This window comes from Grampus griseus (genome assembly GCF_964374135.1).
Source record: "Grampus griseus genome assembly, chromosome: 8".
NCBI lineage: Eukaryota > Metazoa > Chordata > Mammalia > Artiodactyla > Delphinidae > Grampus > Grampus griseus.
In genome coordinates, this window is record NC_139002.1 from 83866924 (window position 1) to 83884606 (window position 17683).

At 35.2% G+C, this 17683-nt stretch overlaps 1 protein-coding gene across 2 annotated transcripts in view; it reads left to right on the plus strand.

Annotated features, from left to right (window-relative positions):
- Nucleotides 1–9656: 9656 nt before the first annotated feature.
- Nucleotides 9657–17683, plus strand: part of DNAJC24 (DnaJ heat shock protein family (Hsp40) member C24) — a 62686-nt gene continuing 54659 nt past the window's right edge. For both annotated transcript variants that reach the window (XM_082659870.1, XM_082659869.1), the window contains exons 1-2: nucleotides 9657–9718; nucleotides 10514–10657. In XM_082659870.1, coding sequence (XP_082515996.1) covers nucleotides 10547–10657 — 111 coding nt within the window. In that variant the 5' untranslated portion in view covers nucleotides 9657–9718; nucleotides 10514–10546. The remainder of the gene's footprint in view (nucleotides 9719–10513; nucleotides 10658–17683) is intronic.

Genomic DNA, 17683 nt, shown 5'->3' on the forward strand with positions numbered 1-17683 from the left:
ATCAGACAAGAGCCAACATTATCTTGAACTGAGCTGCTTATTGGACCAGGGTAAGTGTTGTTCTCATTATGTAATTAACATCCCTATTTTCCCAACCTCTGTTACTATTTAAAGTAATAATATAAATACCTTAGAAAGAAAAAAATTTGGCCACCGAATTGTTTGTTTGATCTTAACTATCTTTCTAAGCCTAAATACACTGGAAACAATCAACTGGAGACCTTCCCAAGCTTAAGAGGACATTACCTGTACTGAGGAGCCCAAAAGGAAATGAGGGCAAGTAACCAGGTATTTACAATTTACGATTTAGGAGCGTTTGTTTCCTCAGCTGTTGATTTGCTAACAATGTCATGGTTTGCCGCCCAGTTTACTATAAACTCAGGTATGCGTAGCTATTCTCTGTCACAGCAAAAATATGTAAAATTTCTAAACCAATTCCTCTAAAGGAAGAAGTGGGGACTTTAGCCAAAAGGCAAGTAAGTATGTTGGTTGGTGGTATGTTAGAAGTGGAAAAGGAGAATTGGGCTGTACAAGGGATCAACTTAAAGTCTGGACTAAGAGAAGGTAAAGAATATCAGCAAAAAGGAGTTGAGGAGTTGAATATAAAGTAAGGAGAATGATTTCTAAGAAGCATGTGAAAAGTCCATTTTTATTGATTTATAATCATATTATCATATGCATTATGACCTTCATAAATAAAGATGGATCCAGGATGGCATGCCTCTGAGGGACGGTATGCCACAGAGCAAACCACAGCAAAAAGGTCCAAAAGACAAGACGGAAGCAAGACATGGCCTCATTACTGTAATGAAATTCAACTCAATTCAGTATTTACTGATTATCAACTAATACCTATAATTAGAGAGATATCAAAATATAAATTAATTTACTTTGGTAAAATTGATCCAAATACATTTCTAATCATCTCAAATGCTTTAAGCTTGCCAATTCTTCCTGTACCAAAGACTATTATCTAGTTTCTGGACCAACCTTTGCTACTTTTTCAGGGCTGAGAACCAAGTAACAACAGCACTTGAGTCCTAGTGACAGGCTTAGGCTCATCTACCTGAAGCAAGAAACGGGGGAAACAGGATATACAGTGGACTAAGAGTAAAAGAACTGTTACAGAGGACCCAGAAAAATCTTTTACATCTGGTTACACTTTCTTGTTTCCTCTTTTGTAGGATTACCTGACTTTAACATAAGACTAGCATAAGATCTATTTCTAAGTATATCTTTCTCCTCTGTAATGATATATCTGAATATTGTATATAGGTATATCAACAAAATTCACTATCTCATTTTCTAAATTAGATTCTTAAAATTCTGAACTTAAATACATATATGTACATTGTACTATGAAATAATTTTTCCTTTTCTTGCACTGAAATAAGAAAAGTTATTTAAGTTACCCCAAATATAGCTAGAAGTTAAAAAGAATTAATTTCATATTCATAGAGACTAACACTGCAGATCAGAATTTACACTACAAAGATTAAGAAAAGTCATATAGTCTTTCAAATTAATATATCTGACTGTCTTTCTCTTATGCTCCCACTTCACCTGCAGCACATCAGACAAGGTAATAATTTATGATAATCATATGAAAATATACAATTAATATTCATCACCTCTCATTCCTCATCACTTTAGGTGATCAGTAATGCAGAGTGAAAATGCTGTCAGATTTCTAATTGCTTTGTAATGGGCTTGAAACAGGGAAATCATTAAAGGCAAACAATCTGTCATTTGTCTGTTACTTTAACTATCACACAAAAAAACTCATTAAAGAAATAGCTAATGAGCTACAAAACACTATACTCATAGTGCTTCTACAGTAGATTAAAAAGTAATATTATGAGTTGCTTAAAATATTTTTAAAATACGATATTTTTGTGGAAATTCATCAGAAAACATCTATTCTTCAGTATATTTTTTAAGTTGTGTGGTTGCATTATTTTGGCATCTAATCTGTCATTGCAGAAATCCCTTTAGCATGTAAGAGTTGTTTTTCTTCACTCTCTAAATAATTAAACTGAATGGTTGCAAGAAGAAGCTGAAATGCTGAATATATTTCTTACTAGTAAACTGACACAAGTGATAAAAAATAGTACCATAGTAACCCTGATGCTAAGGGAAGAATGTATTCTAAAATTTGATTTCTACCCTCATATCTCTGTGGATCTGAACTGTTGAAGTTGCTTCACTCATCTTAAATATACCTATCATTACACAAAAATTATATTCGACTATTGAAACTGAGCATAATAACATTAAACTCTGCATAATAACATTAACTATTTTGAAAATTTTAAAGATATTACCAACACTAAAATGTTTCATATTACTTCAAATAATTTTGGAGGGGAAAACAAATCATTTCTTTAAATGAGTATACCAAATTTTACATGTCTTTTTATGGTCCCTTTCTATATGAGGTACTTAGTTTTAAAAATAATTCAACAATAATGACACTAAATCTAGTTTTAAAAACGAACAAAAACGCAGAAATGTTTTGTTGGTTACAGAGTTCAGTTGCACTTTATTTTAGAAAAAAATATGAGAGTAACAAAGATAACAGTGTTACTAATTATGTTTTTCACTTTGCTAATGAATTAAATCATGAATTTATTTCCTATAGCAAAATGTAAGAATCTTAATAAAGTCAAACTTTTTTTAAATATGTAGACCTATTTGTATCTATTGTAATATAAACAAATTTAAAAACCTAAGTGCAATGGCATGTTTAGCCAGGTGCCTTGGTTGATACACAGGAGTGAATTCCAAGTTGACTTCAAAAGGTTCCTTAACACTCTGGAAACAGCTTCATTACACTCTCTAATTGACTTAAACAGACTTCATATCAACTGTTTAACACATTTTAACCCACAAATTAACACCCCTTGATCATTCAAATTAACCTTTCTTCTGTGAGTCAATTACAGACAAAATTAACTTAAAAAAGTTCAGGTTTAAAAAACTAAAATGTAGAAGAGGGGATGCTTTAAAAAATAGAGCATATAAATGCATATCACTGCATGGTTTGAAGAGATCATTACAAGGTTTCAGAGTGGTCATCAAACAATGAGAAAGGGGTAAAGAAGTGAATGGGGAAATAATAAGTTGGTATTTATTATGATTACTAAAGAGAAACAGAAGATGGATTATATTCAGTGTCTTTAATAGGTTCATAGAACGATTAAAACATCAGATGTGAAGAAGCTAGGAAGACAGACACAAAAATTTCAGATAAGATAAAGACTTTTAAGAAGTCCAAAACCAGCTTGAAAGAACACTGACACAACTGAAGTTAAGCACACAAGAAAAACACAGCAACAGGTGTGGCGACAGGGAAAAGGATTTACCTCTTTGTCTCCTCTGCTTAGTGCACTGCCTTGCTTAAACTCAATGAATGTTCACTGATGATTACTGCTGAAAGACAAAAGAGAGAATAGATCAAGTGAAGACAATCAGAGAAAGGAAAAAATGCAAAAATGAAAAACCACTTCCGAAAGATGAGATAGGACTGTTCATTACAGCTGATTCTCAATACTGTCTAAACTTTTAAGATAATTGGCCAAAAAAAAAGAAAAAAGAAAAAAAAGGAAATTTCTCTAATTCTACTCATTCATCTCTCCTCTCTGCCACAGCATTATTTAAAACTTAGCACTTCCATGTATCTTCCTGGATTAGACTCATTTTGATTCAAAGATTTCAATCAGTCAAGTAATCTGCCTAATTCTATTCACATAACTGCAAGTTATTAACTACGGCAATTAAATAACCTGTATTTCCTCTGGCAAAGCACTTGGCACAGTTATTTCAGTTGCTTGTCTGTCTACCCAGATAAACTTTAAGATTTTGAGAAGGCTACAGCCAACTCTGTTTTGTGTTTCTTGTAACAGCGTGGGACACCTAGTAGACAACAAATATTTGTTGAGTGAATGAATAAGTGAATGAAGGCTATATATGTACTATGTCATTGTGGTTTTGTTTTTGTGTTTTTTTTAATCTCATCACTAGCCAATAGACTCTTAAGTTGCTCTAGGGGCAATCATCTAATTTCAGTGTATAACCATAATATTCTGTGGTACTTAAAAATAAATATAGCTTAGGGCTTCCCTGGTGGCGCAGTGGTTGAGAGTCCGCCTGCCGATGCAGGGGATGCGGGTTTGTGCCCCGGTCCAGGAGAATCCCACATGCCGTGGAGCGGCTGGGCCCGTGAGCCATGGCCACTGGGCCTGTGCATCCGGAGCCTGTGCTACGCAACGGGAGAGGCCACAGCCGTGAGAGGCCCGCGTACCGGAAAAAAATAAGTAAATAATTAAATAAAAATAAATATAGCTTAGTTCACTGACATAAAAATCCTAAAAATTCAGAGATAATAAGATCAAGGAAATTAAAGAAGAGTTGGTAATGAAACCAGTAGAGAGAGCTAAGTAAATATCAGTATAATCCTAGGCTAAGAAATAATTAACAGAAGTATGCTGTATATATGGCAAATATCCATCAATAAGAAGCACAATTTACTAATATGATCTCAAGGTAAGAATTTGTTAATGTACGGTGGACATTAGTAAGTTTATGTGTAGGCAAGTACTAAAGTGATAAATTGAATAAGAATGTGATTGCTATCACTACAACAAATGGTCTCAAACCTCTGCTATATCTATATAACTATATTTATATCTATATCTATATCTAGCTCTAGATATAGTACTTGATGAATCATCTTGAAATCAAATAGTTAATGTATGCCTTCTTGGCTTATGTTAGACGCTGATGACACAGGAATTAAGAGGTTTCTGCCCATGCTTCTAATGCATCTGGCAAACTACAGTTCAACAAATATTTGGGTTTGGTTTCATTTTTCCAGTTCAATAGTTTGTGGCTTTCATTTGCTCTGTTTGGAAACTCCTAAAATACTGTTATGAATTCTTAATGTTCTAATATATCAAAACTGAGCAACAAATATTTCATTATTAATAATAACAATACCTAATCTTTACTGAGTACTTACTTTCAGACACTATTAACTCATTTAATCCTCACAACAAACCTATGAAGGCGATACTATTATTATCTCTATTTTATAGAGGAAGAAACTAAGGCACAGAGATTAATTAACTTAAAGTGTTCATTTAACCAGTACAAGGCAGAATCTGGATTCAAACCTATGCAGTCTGACCCCAGAGTTCATGCTCATAACCATTATGCTAACACAGTTTATATTTATGTTATATTTGCTTTACATAAAATGAATAAATTACCTTCTTAAAATAGTGAGAAACAAAACTACTGTAGACACACATCATTAGAATTCCAGAGAATGTGGCAGCAAAGCAGGTGCTTAGTTTCTCTGAAAGATGTTCCTGCCCTCAGAGAGTTTACAATCTGATTTGGAAATTAGAAATACATCTGAAAGTGTGTAACAATACACTGTGGTTTAGGATGAGTACAAATGTGGAGTACACCCAGGACTGCTATGAAAGTTGAGAGGAGGAAGTAATTTCTAAGGACTGGGCCACCATAAAAGACTTGATGGAACAGATAGGTCTTAAAGGAGGAATAAAACTGATAGGAGGAAGAAAAGAGCTATGATGTTATAAGCAAGAGGAACCATCAAACCATCTGAACAAAATTATGAAGTACCGAGAACATATCCAAATTGTTTAATTGTTTCATGTACAGAGGTAATAGGTGATGAGACTGGAAAAGTAGGATCATATTGGGGAGGAATATTGGGTTAAGGAGGTAGGACTTTATCCTCTAGACATGCCCTGTTTGACAGTCACTAGTTAGATGTGGCTATTAGCACTTGAAAGGTAGCTAGTCCAAATTGAGGTGAGCTGTACAGGTAAAATACACACCGGCTTTTGAAGATTTCAGTATGAAAAAAGAATGTAAAATATTTCATTAATAATTTTTTTTTATTAATAATTTTTATACTGATTACATTTTGAAATGATCATACTCTGGATATACTGGGTTACATAAATAAATCATTAAAATCCATTTCACTTGTTTCTTTTTATTTTCCTAATGTAGCTACTGAGAAATTTAAACTCACATGTGTGAAATGCATTAAATGTAAGGCCAGACACTATAAAACTCTTAGAGGAAAACACAGGTAGAACACTATGACATAAGTCAGATCAGGATCCTTTCTGACCCACCTCCTAGAGAAATGGAAATAAAAAAATAAATAAACAAAAGGGACCTAATGAAACTTAAAGCTTTTGCACAGCAAAGGAAACCATAAATAAGACGAAAAGACAACCCTCAGAATGGGAGAAAATATTTGCAAACGAAGCAACTGACAAAGCATTAATCTCCAAAATATACAAGCAGCTCATGAGCTCAATATCAAAAAAACAAAAAACCCAATCCAAAAATGGGCAGAAGACCTAAATAGACATTTCTCCAAAGAAGATATACAGATTGCCAACAAACACATGAAAGGACACTCAACATCACTAATCATTAGAGAAATGCAAATCAAAACTACAATGAGGTACCACTTCACACCAGTCAGAATGGCCATCATCAAAAAATCTACAAACAATAAATGCTGGAGAGGGTGTGGAGAAACGGGAACCCTCTTGCTCTGTTGGTGGGAATGTAAATTGATAGAGCCATTATGGAGAACAGTATGGAGGTTCCTTAAAAACCTGAAAATAGAACTACCATACGACCCAGCAATCCCACTACTGGGCATATACCCTGAGACGACCATATTTCAAAAAGAGACATGTACCGCAATGTTCATTGCAGCACTATTTACAATATCCAGGACATGGAAGCAACCTAAGTGTCCATCGACAGATGAATGGATAAAGAAGATGTGGCACATATATACAATGGAATATTACTCAGCCATAAAAAGAAACAAAATTGAGTTATTTGTAGTGAGGTGGATGGACCTAGAGACTGTCATACAGAGTGAAGTAAGTCAGAAAGAGAAAAACAAACACCGTATGCTAACACATATATATGGAATCTAAAAAAAAAAAAATGGTTCTGATGAACCTAGGGGCAGGACAGGAATAAAGATGCAGACATAGAGAATGGACTTGAGGAAACGAGGAGGGGGAAGGGTAAGCTGGGACGAAGTGAGAGAGTAGCATTGACATATATACACTACCCAATGTAAAATAGATAGCTAGTGGGAAGCAGCCACATAGAACAGGGAGATCAGCTCAGTGGTTTGTGACCACCTAGAGGGGTGGGATAGGGAGGGTGGGAGGGAGAGGCAAGAGGGAGGGGAGGGATATGGGGATATATGTATACATATGCCTGATTCACTTTGTTATACAGCAGAAACTAACAACATTGTAAAGCAATTATACCCCAATGATGATGTCATAAAAGAAAATCACATGTGTGGTTTGCATTTGTGGCTTACACTGCATTTCCTTTGGACAGTAGTGCTCTAAAAAATGAAAAAATGAAGGAAGACTAATGAGCAAGGATTTATGTAAAAAGTGTTTAAAGTATTTAAAGAAGTTTATTCTGGTATAAATAAACAGACAAGTTTATTCTGGTATAAATTCAGATGGTAGGACAACTGATCTGTTTTTTCAATAAGCCAATGGCAGAAAAAGAAATAAAAAACAAGGTAGTAGTGAAGAATTGGGGCTGCTATAGCTTAAAAGATATTTAAGAGACAGAACAACCAATTGCAATGTATAGATTTTGGATCATGACGCGAGCAAATAAAAAGACATTTGTGAGACAACTAAGGAAATATAAATAAGCAGTAGATTTGGATAACATCAGTGAATTATTGATAATTTTGGTGGAATAATGACTTTATGGAGATGAAAGAAAAAGTTGCAAACTAAAGTATGCTTTAGGGATGCAAACTAAAGTATGTTGATATGAAATGAAAGAACATTTGGAATTTGGTGGGGACAAAAATGTGTATCTCTATATTCAAATAAATATATATATATAAATGTAAATTGGAAAAATTGAGGTACTGTGATTAGAGTTTTCAGAAGTTTGTTCAAAAAAAGGAATAAAAGAGAGAACACAATACACTAATGGATTCATAAATCAAAATAAAGTGCTCTTTCTATAAAAACTGAAGGGCCTGAGCATAACTATCTATACAAAGAAGGACTATGCAGTGGAAAAGGGAAGTTTGAGGGCTGTAAAAATTCAAGTGGGGGCTTCCCTGGTGGCACAGTGGTTGGGGGCCCGCCTGCCGATGTGGGAGACGCGGGTCCGTGCCCCAGTCCGGGAGGGTCCCGCATGCCGCGAGGCGGCTGGGCCCGTGGGCCATGGCCGCTGGGCCTGTGCGTTCGGAGCCTGTGCTCCGCGGCGGGAGAGGCCGCAGCTGTGGGAGACTCGCGTACCGGAAAAAAAAAAATTCAAGTGGGTGCCATTCTGATAGTACTGTATAGGAAGGTTTTCAGAAGAACACTTAAATCTGTCGTTTTAGGTATCCTTAGGGCCACACAGAAGGTATGTTAGAACCAGGACTGAAAACCAGATCCTCTGACTTAGTATAATGCTCGTTGTGTCTGCCCTTAAACATGACAAAATCCTATGAAGAACCTAAACTATACTTTTCTCTTTAGATTTTTAAACTTTCCTGTATCATCCAGTTATTCTTTATTGTTCATACCATCATTAAATAATTGACCATATCAAAATATCTTCTTCAATGTGCTTAGGGTTTGTCTTGACGGCTTCTCAAACGGAGGTTTGGTAGAAGAAAGATAAAAAAAGAAGAAGGAAAGCAAATCTAAGCAGTAACAACAAAAAAACTACCTTAACATCTCCAAGTGAGATTTATATCATGCTGCGGAGAACTAAGATGAATTTTCACCTCCAGGTACAGTGCAAGAAAGAATAGTCAATATAAGGTAAGCAGCACAGAGGTTTGAGAATACAAGGGAACACAGAACAAATGAAAGGGAGAGGGAAGAAGGAAAAAGCTAACAAAAAAACTAAGTGCCCATTTGGAGTGCCCAACAACAGTCTCAAAGCGAGCGTTTTATTCTGCTTTTTCTGTGAGCTTGAAAGATAGCATGGCTACCCTGGGAACAGGACGACTTGCTAAGAGAGTGAAAGGATTTTGAAAAGTTTTCATTTTTCAAGTTGGTTGCTAAAATCTAAAAGAAATAACTAAGTTGAACATCTCTTCCAGAAAAAAATATTAAAACTGAAAAACTTTACTCAGCATACGTTTTAGTTCTCTTAATTTTGAAATGAGAACATTCCAAAGGAAGTCTTGGGAGACGGGAGGAATCAGTTCTCCTCATCCTTTTCATCCCGCCAATCCCAACAGTACCCCCACTTCACCCCCCCATCCCCCGCCATAGTACTACGTTCGGCGTTGGGTAGAGTAAGCGGAGGAAGCTTTGGGGAAGGCGGAGGAAGCCCGGGGGATGGGGGTGCTCGCTGAGGAAGAGAAGAGAAGCGACATTCGGGGAGCCAGGATAAGAGCGAGTTAGAACGAGGCGAAGAACGCCTTTTTCCAAAGCTCGGGCACTTACGGTTGGTAAACTCCGTGGAAGCGGCGACTGGGTTACCATAGCGACCGCGTCCAGGGGGGCGGAACGGCGCTTCCGATCGGTGCCTCAGCCACTGCGGCTCGGCTAGAAACGTGATCGCGTCAGGGCAATGACTTCCGGCGGAAGTAGAAACGGATTCCGAGGTTTGGAAGGCGGCCGGAGAGGAGTGAGCGCCTGTGGCTCTACTAAGTTTGGTAAGTTTGATATCTAGTGAAGCCAGGAGAGAGTACCGGCCTGTGGCTGGGCTACAGAGCCGACTGTGAATGCAGAGGATTTCCGAGTCCCAATTTTGAGGAAGCCCCGGATGTCTCGTTAAGTTCATGGCTGTGGGAAGAGGTTTCCTGGTTCTGGGGCTCCTAGAGGGGTCTTTTCGGTTGCTGGAGGGCTGCCGTATCCTCCAGTGAACAGGTTCAGGAGCTCTTTGCGAGGTCTGAGCGCCTCTCCGATAACCGAGGGACTGTTGCTCTCTACCTGCCGGTGCTGACTGCCAGTTTCGCATGTTATTCTTTTAAGGTAATCTGGAAGAAAAGAAGTGAACTGGAGACATTAAGAGGGAATGCTCCGAAATTCATTTTAATTCTTCGTTTTGCTTTTTAAGAATATTTATTCTTTTTGTAAACATTTGTTAAACTCTAGTGTGTTTAGTGAGTACTTACTGTGTGTCGCTTTTATCAAGAGACTAGCAGAAATAACCTTGCTTAGAGGGTCATCCACCATTCGGGTTCATCATCAATTTCTATTTTTTTTTAATGCTGTTGTATACTTATTAATTTAAGATGTAAGCGTATATCATGAAGCTATCAGGTTTTTCACACTTGTCTGTATACTCATATATGAAATTCTTGGGGCGTCTTGAATGAAAATATATACTTCAGGTTTGCATTATAATCGTGACTTAATTAAATATTACAGAACTTAGGGAAGCTGTACCTAGTTAATTCTTAGATACACTCAAACCGTAATGAATTGTCATTAATATTTCTATTCAGTTGATCTGAGAAGGCCCACTTCTTGTTCGAGGGATGATGGCATTTGAGCAGATACCAAAAAAGGATTGGTACAGCATTCTGGAGGCAGACCCATCTGCAAGTGTGTCAGACCTGAAGCAAAAGTATCAAAAACTCATATTAATGGTAAGTCTTTTCTTTCATTTTCTAAATCATAGGGGGAAAATCAGGTTTTTTATGTGACCGGAAATTTAGGTGTCCGTAAAATGAATATGTAATATCAAAGCAGGAATCAAAGTATTAATTTGGTTAACTGAAAGTTTCAGTAATATTGTAAAAGAAAAAAGTTGATTTGAGGTGAGATAGCATGGTGGTTTGTACCAGATCTGAGTCATGCTGATTAAGTTAAAATCCTGATTCTACCCCTAACTAACCTTGAGAACTTGGGCAAGTTACTTTCCCCTGTATGTTCCTCAGGGAGGATTAAATGAAATAATCCATGTAAAATTCCTTGAAGTGTGTCATGTTATAAGCGACATTAGCATCCAGTAGACACTAGCTACATGTGGCTGTTATGCACTTGAAACTTGGCTAGTCCAAAATGAGGTGTGCTGTAAGTATAAAACACACATTGGATTTTGAAGACTTAGTACAGAAAAGGAATATAAAATAGTCTAAAAATATTATGTTGATTAAACGTTGAAGTGATAATATTTTGGTTATATTGGCTATTTTGCATATTTTGTACATAATATATGTGCATATATTTGCATATACAATAAATGTATTATCAAAATTGACTTCATCTGCTTTTTAAACATTGCATATGTGTCTTGCATTTATAGTTTGCAGTATATTTTTATTGAATAATACTGACTTAGGCCAGTTAAACACTTTTTCACCTGATTCCATTCTTTTGTGAAATGAGTTGTGGTATTTATAAATAGATAGTATCTTTCTAAACTACCATATTAATTTTTTCAGCCTATATTGTGGGGTTTATTAAGCCAGTATCACTAACTATAATGGTCTCCAGTTAACTCAGTTTACAAAAAGAGTAGAGGACCATTATTTATATAACATTAGTTGTTTCTCTAGTTTTTATCAAATAAATCTATGAGATTTTTGGCATAACTTAGTGTTCATTGTGAGAGACAGTAGATGTTTCACTGTCAAGAATGTATTATTTATCTCTGCTTTAGGTAATAAGTTGAGCTAAATGATGTTAAGGTTTCTTTTGTCTCAGGATTTTTAAGATTTCTGTCAGTAAAATCAAGTAGACTTTTTTTTTTTTTTTTTGCGGTACGCGGGCCTCTCACTGTTGTGGCCTCTCCCGTTGCGGAGCAACAGGGTCCGGACGCACAGGCTCAGCGGCCATGGCTCACGGGCCCAGCCGCTCCGCAGCACTTGGGATCTTCCCGGACCGGGGCACAAACCCGTGTCCCCTGCATCGGCAGGCGGACTCTCAACCACTGCGCCACCAGGGAAGCCCATCAAGTAGACTTTTTTGAAAAATTTCCTAATACTGTATCATCCTTGTGCCTCAGTTAACTGAGAGATGAGGCTGGAGAAGTAGACTGGGTTTAGATCATGCAGGGCCTTGTAGGCCGTTTGGCGTTTAATTTGACAAGAAGCCATTTGCACTTAATATGGTAATATCTGTCAAATGTCAAACAGAGTGAATGAACCATTTTGCATACCCTCTAGTAATATATCAGAGAGTTCCAGTTGCTCTACATCTTCCCCAATATTTGATGCTATTAGTCTCTTTCAATTAATCTATTAGAGGTTTTTCAGTTTTGCCACCATTGACATTTTGGGCAGGATAACTGTTATGTGGGGCTGTCCAGTGCATTATAGGATGTTTAGCAGCATTCTAGATGCCAGTAACAACTACAAATGTCTCCTGGCTCTAAAAATTGCAAACCTCCGTATCTCATTGAGAACCCCTGCACAGTCCTCCTGTGTTTATAGTGAAATCTCATTGTGGTTTTATTTTGTATTTCTCTGATGGCTAATGATGTTAAGCTCTTTTTTAATGTGATTTTAGCCATCTGTATAATTTTCTTTTGTGAAGGCTCGTTTTTAAAAATTAAGTATATTCTTGAGCTCGTGTATGTATTTTCTCCTAGCCTATGGCTTGCCAGCTGATTTCCTTAATGGTGCTTTTTGATGAGAAGTTTTTTGTTTTGGTGAAATATAATTTATCAAATTTTTGTTTTATGATTTGTGCTTTCTGTGTCTTCTCTAAGAAGGTTATGAAAATATTCTCCTGTGTTTTCTTCTAGAAGATATATAGTTTGCTTTTACTTTTAGACCTCTGGTTTTTATGTATCGTGTGATATAGGAAGTCATGTTTTTGTTTTTCTCTAAGTATGGATATCCAGTTGTTCCTCATTTATTGAAAAGATTTTCCTCTCTCCATTGGATTGTTTTGGCAAGATGGGTCTATTTTTGGACCCTATTCTGTTGAATATATTTGTTTATCCTTTTACTAATACATTTTTCTTGATTACTCTAGGTTTATAGTCAGTTTTAAAGTCACATAAAGTTAAATTCTCTAATCTTATTTTTCTCTTCAAATTAATTTTGGTTATTTTAGATTGCTTACATGTACGTAGACATTTAGAATCAGCTTATACATTTCTATTAAAAAATACTGCTTGAATTTTAATTGTGACTGTATTGAATATATATCCATTTTAGCAGAATGGACATTTAGTAATATTTAACAATACTGAGTCTTCTAATCCATGAATATGTTAGATCTCTCCATAACTTGAGTCATCTTTAATTTCTCAGAAATATTTTAGAACTTTCAGTGTAGTATTACACGTCTTTCTTTAGATTTATTTCTAGTTTTTAGAAATGTTTTTGGTAGTTTATTTTTATATAATGATCTTGTATCCCACAGTCTTGGTAATTTGCTTGTCAGTTGTCCTGTAGCTGTTTTTGTAGATTCCTTAGAATTTTATACCAACACAATTATGCCATTTGCAAATGAAGAGAGCTTTAATTCTTTGTAATCTGTATGCCTTTTATTTATTTTTCTTGCTTTAAAGCACTAGTTATGTGCTTCTATTACAGTGTTCAACTGAAGTGTGAGAGGAAATATCCTTGCCTTGCTCCTGATTTTAGGGGGGAAACCTTCAATATTTTACTATTAAATAGAGTGTTAGCTGTGTTTTTTAAGATGCCCTTTATCAGGCTGGGGAAATTTTTCCTATTCCTAGCCGCTGAGAGTATTTATCATGAATGGGTATTGAACTTTATTAGATTTTTTTTTTACATTTCTTGAAGTTTGCATGTATTAGTTTTCCTTATTTAACCTATTAATATACTGAATTATATTGATTTTTCTTATGTTAAACTTATTTTGCATACCTAGGATAAACAAATCTTACTTGTTCATGAAGTATTGTGTTTTTTATGTATTGCAGGATTCTAGCTGCTGTTCTTTTATGTCTAGGTTCATGGTGTATACTGGTATAATTTTCTTTTCTTGTATGTCTGTGTCTAAATTTACTGTCATGGTTATGCTGGCTCCATAAAAGAATTGGGAAATGATTCCATTTTCTGTCTTTTCTGAAAAAGTTTGTGTAAGATTGCCATTGTTTCTTATTTAAATGTTTAATAGAATTTACTAGGGAAGTCATCTGGGCCTGAAGTTTTCTTTGTAGGAAATTTTGCAATTATGAATTTAATTATATTTGGAGGCTATAGGGCTATTCAGATTTTCTATTTTCTGTTTTGTCAACATAGGTGAATTGTGTTTTTCAAGAATTTTTCCACTTCATTTAAGAAGTCTTATTGTCATAATGTTCATACTATCTTCTTATTCTCCTTTTATTGCTTAAGTTATGTAGTTATGTTTTCCCTTTGATTCTTTATATTGGTAATTTGTGTTATCTATTTCTTTTTTCCTGATGAGGCTTGCTAGAGGTTTATCTATTTCTTTAATCTTTGCCAAGAACAACTTTTACTTCGTTGATATTTTTATATTTGTTATTTCTCTTCAGTTGGTCTCTGCTTTTAATTTTATGATATCCTTTCTTCTACTTACTTGCTTTTATTTGCCTAGTTTATAAATGTAGAAACACGCATCATTCATTGTACACCTATCTTCTTTTCTTACATACTTACATAGTCACTTAAAGTTATAAATTTCTCTCTAAGCCAGGAGCCCTGCTTTAGCTACATCCCACAAATTTTGATATGTGTATTTTTGTTATTCAGTTCAAACTGTTTTAAAATTTCTCCTGTAATAGTTTTCTTTGACCTGTAGGTTACTAGGAAGTACATTGTTTAATTTCTAAATATTGGAAAATATTCAGAACTTTCTTTATTGATTTCTAATTTAATTCTGTTGTGATTAGAAAATATATTTGGTATGATTTCATTCCTCTATATTAATTAAAACTTTTTTATGGCCTAGCATCTGGTCTATCTTAGTGAATGTTCCCATGCACTTGAAAAATATGCATTCTGCTGTTAATAATAAATGTCTAATAAATGTCTATTAAGTCAAGCTGATAGCATTCAAATATTTTATATCCTTATTGATTTCTTTTTTTGTCGATTTGTTTTATCAGTTTCTGAGAGAAGGGCATAACGTCTTTGCCTGTGATTGTGGATTTGTCAGTTTTTCTCTTTAATTGTGTTAATTTTTGTTTTCTTTATTTGGGATCCTTTTTATTATGTACAGCTATATATTTAAGATTGTCTTCATGAATTTGAACCTTTGATCATTATAAAATTCCCCTCTGTATTTCTGATAGTACTCTTCCTGAGGTCTACTTTGATATTTCTTAGCCACACACCTTTCTTATCCTTAGTGTTTATATGATTTATCTTTTTCTATCCTTTCACTTTCAGTGTGTCTCTTTTATGTTTAATGTGTGTTTTCTTGTATATAGTGAGTAATTGGGATCTTAAAAAATTTCAATCTGTCCATCTCTGCCTTTTTATTGGCAGTGTTTAGTCCGTTTACATTTTCCCCCCAGCTTTACTGAGATCTAATCGACCCATAACATTGGGTAAGTTTATGGTGTACAACATGATGATTTGATATACATATATATTGGGAAATGGTTAACACAATAAGTTAGTTAACCTATCTGTCACTACACATAGTTATCTTTGCGTGTGTGTGTGGTGAGAATTTTTAAGATCTCTTAGCTATTTTTAAGTATACTATACAGTATTGTTAACTATGGTCACTATGCTATACATTAGATCCCTAGAACTTATTCCTCTTGTAACTGGGAGTTTTTTTGTATTTTTTGAACAACACCTCATTACCCCCACTCCCTAGTTAATTTCTATTTAATGTAACTATTGGCAGTGTTTGGGTTTAAATTTATAATCTTTTTTTGGATTTGTCCTGTTTGCTCTTTGTTCCTCTGTTTTGCCTTTCTTAGCATCTTTTGGGTGAATTGTGTTTTTTGATATTTTATTTTCTCTGTTGAATATTTAGTTATGCTTCGATTAATATATATGTTGTTTAGTGATTATTCTAGAGTTTATAATATGTATCTTTAAGTTATCAAATTTACCTTCAACAAATACTATTACTTCACAGTGTAAGAACCTCACAACAGTACACTTCCATTTACCACCTTCCTTCCCTTTTCTTCTTTTCATATATTTTATCTCCATATATGCTATGAACTCCATAGTATAATGTTATTATTTTATTTGAAATATTCCTACTTAGTTGTTTCTGATGAGAAGTCAGCTGTAATTCATATCCTCTTTTTAATGTGTCTTTCTCTTTGGTTGCTTTCAAAATTTTTTCTTTATCTTTTGATTTTAGTGGTTTCTCTGGCATGTGCCTAAAATGTGATGACTTTGCATTTATCCTATCTAGGGTTAACTGAGCTTGGATTTTTGGTTGATATCTTTCGTTCTTTGGTTTTGGAATGTTTTCAGCCATTATGTCTTCACATTTTTTTTTTCTGCTCCATTCTTCCTTCTTCTTTTGGGATTCTAATTACATATATATTAGATTGTACTACAGCTATTGGATACTCTGTTCTTTTTTCGCCTAGTCTTTTTTTTTTCTGTTTTTATTTCAGTTTGCATAATTTCTATGACCCTGTCTTCAAGTTCATTGGTTTTATTTTTCCTTCTACTGTGTCCACCTGCTGATAAACTCATTAAAGAAATTCTTACTCTTTATTATATAATTTTTGTATCTAGTATTTCTCCTGTCTCTTTTTATATAGTTTTCATGTCTCTTTCATCTTTTCCTTTCTAGTGTCGTGTACCACTTCGACTAGATACTCTAATACAGTTTTTTGTTTTTTTTTAAGTCCTTGTCTGGTAATTCTAACATCTGGGTCATCTCTGGGTCTGCTTCTGAAACCTTGCAATTCAGATGGTAATTGAACCCAGCAAAAAGTTAGATTGGGACTTGAACCCACGGGCTGGGACTCAAAACACAGCCAAAACTCAGAATGGAACTTGAACCCATGGACCAAGACTCTTAGTCAGCCAAAACTCAGGTTGCAACTTGAACCCATGGGCTAGGACTTGAACCCACTGTCTTTTTTTTTTTTTTTTTTTTTTTTTTTTTTTTTTTAACATCTTTATTGGGGTATAATTGCTTTACAATGGTGTGTTAGTTTCTGCTTTATAACAAAGTGAATCAGTCATACATAAACATATGTTCCCATATGTCTTCCCTGTTGCGTCTCCCTCCCTCCCACCCTCCCCATCCCACCCCTCCAGGCTGTCACAAAGCACCGAGCCAATATCCCTGTGCCATGTGGCTGCTTCCCACTAGCTATCTACCTTACTGCGTTTGTTAGTGTGTATATGCCCATGACTCTCTCTCGCCCTGTCACAGCTCACCCTTCCCCCTCCCCATAACCTCAAGTCCGTTCTCTAGGAGGTCTGCATCTTTATTCCTGCTTTACCCCTAGGTTCTTCATGACATTTTTTTCTTAAATTCCATATATATGTGTTAGCATACGGTATTTGTCTTTTTCTCTATTACTCAGCCATAAAAAGAAACGAAATTGAGCTATTTGTAATGAGGTGGATAGACCTAGAGTCTGTCATACAGAGTGAAGTAAGTCAGAACCCACTGTCTTTTAATTGAAATTGCACACCTGGTCTCAGGACTTAATGAAGCTCAGGTTCTTTATGTCTCAGTACAGAAGGAATTCAGTGAGAAGCAAAGTGATAGGTAAGAGGTAGATATATTGA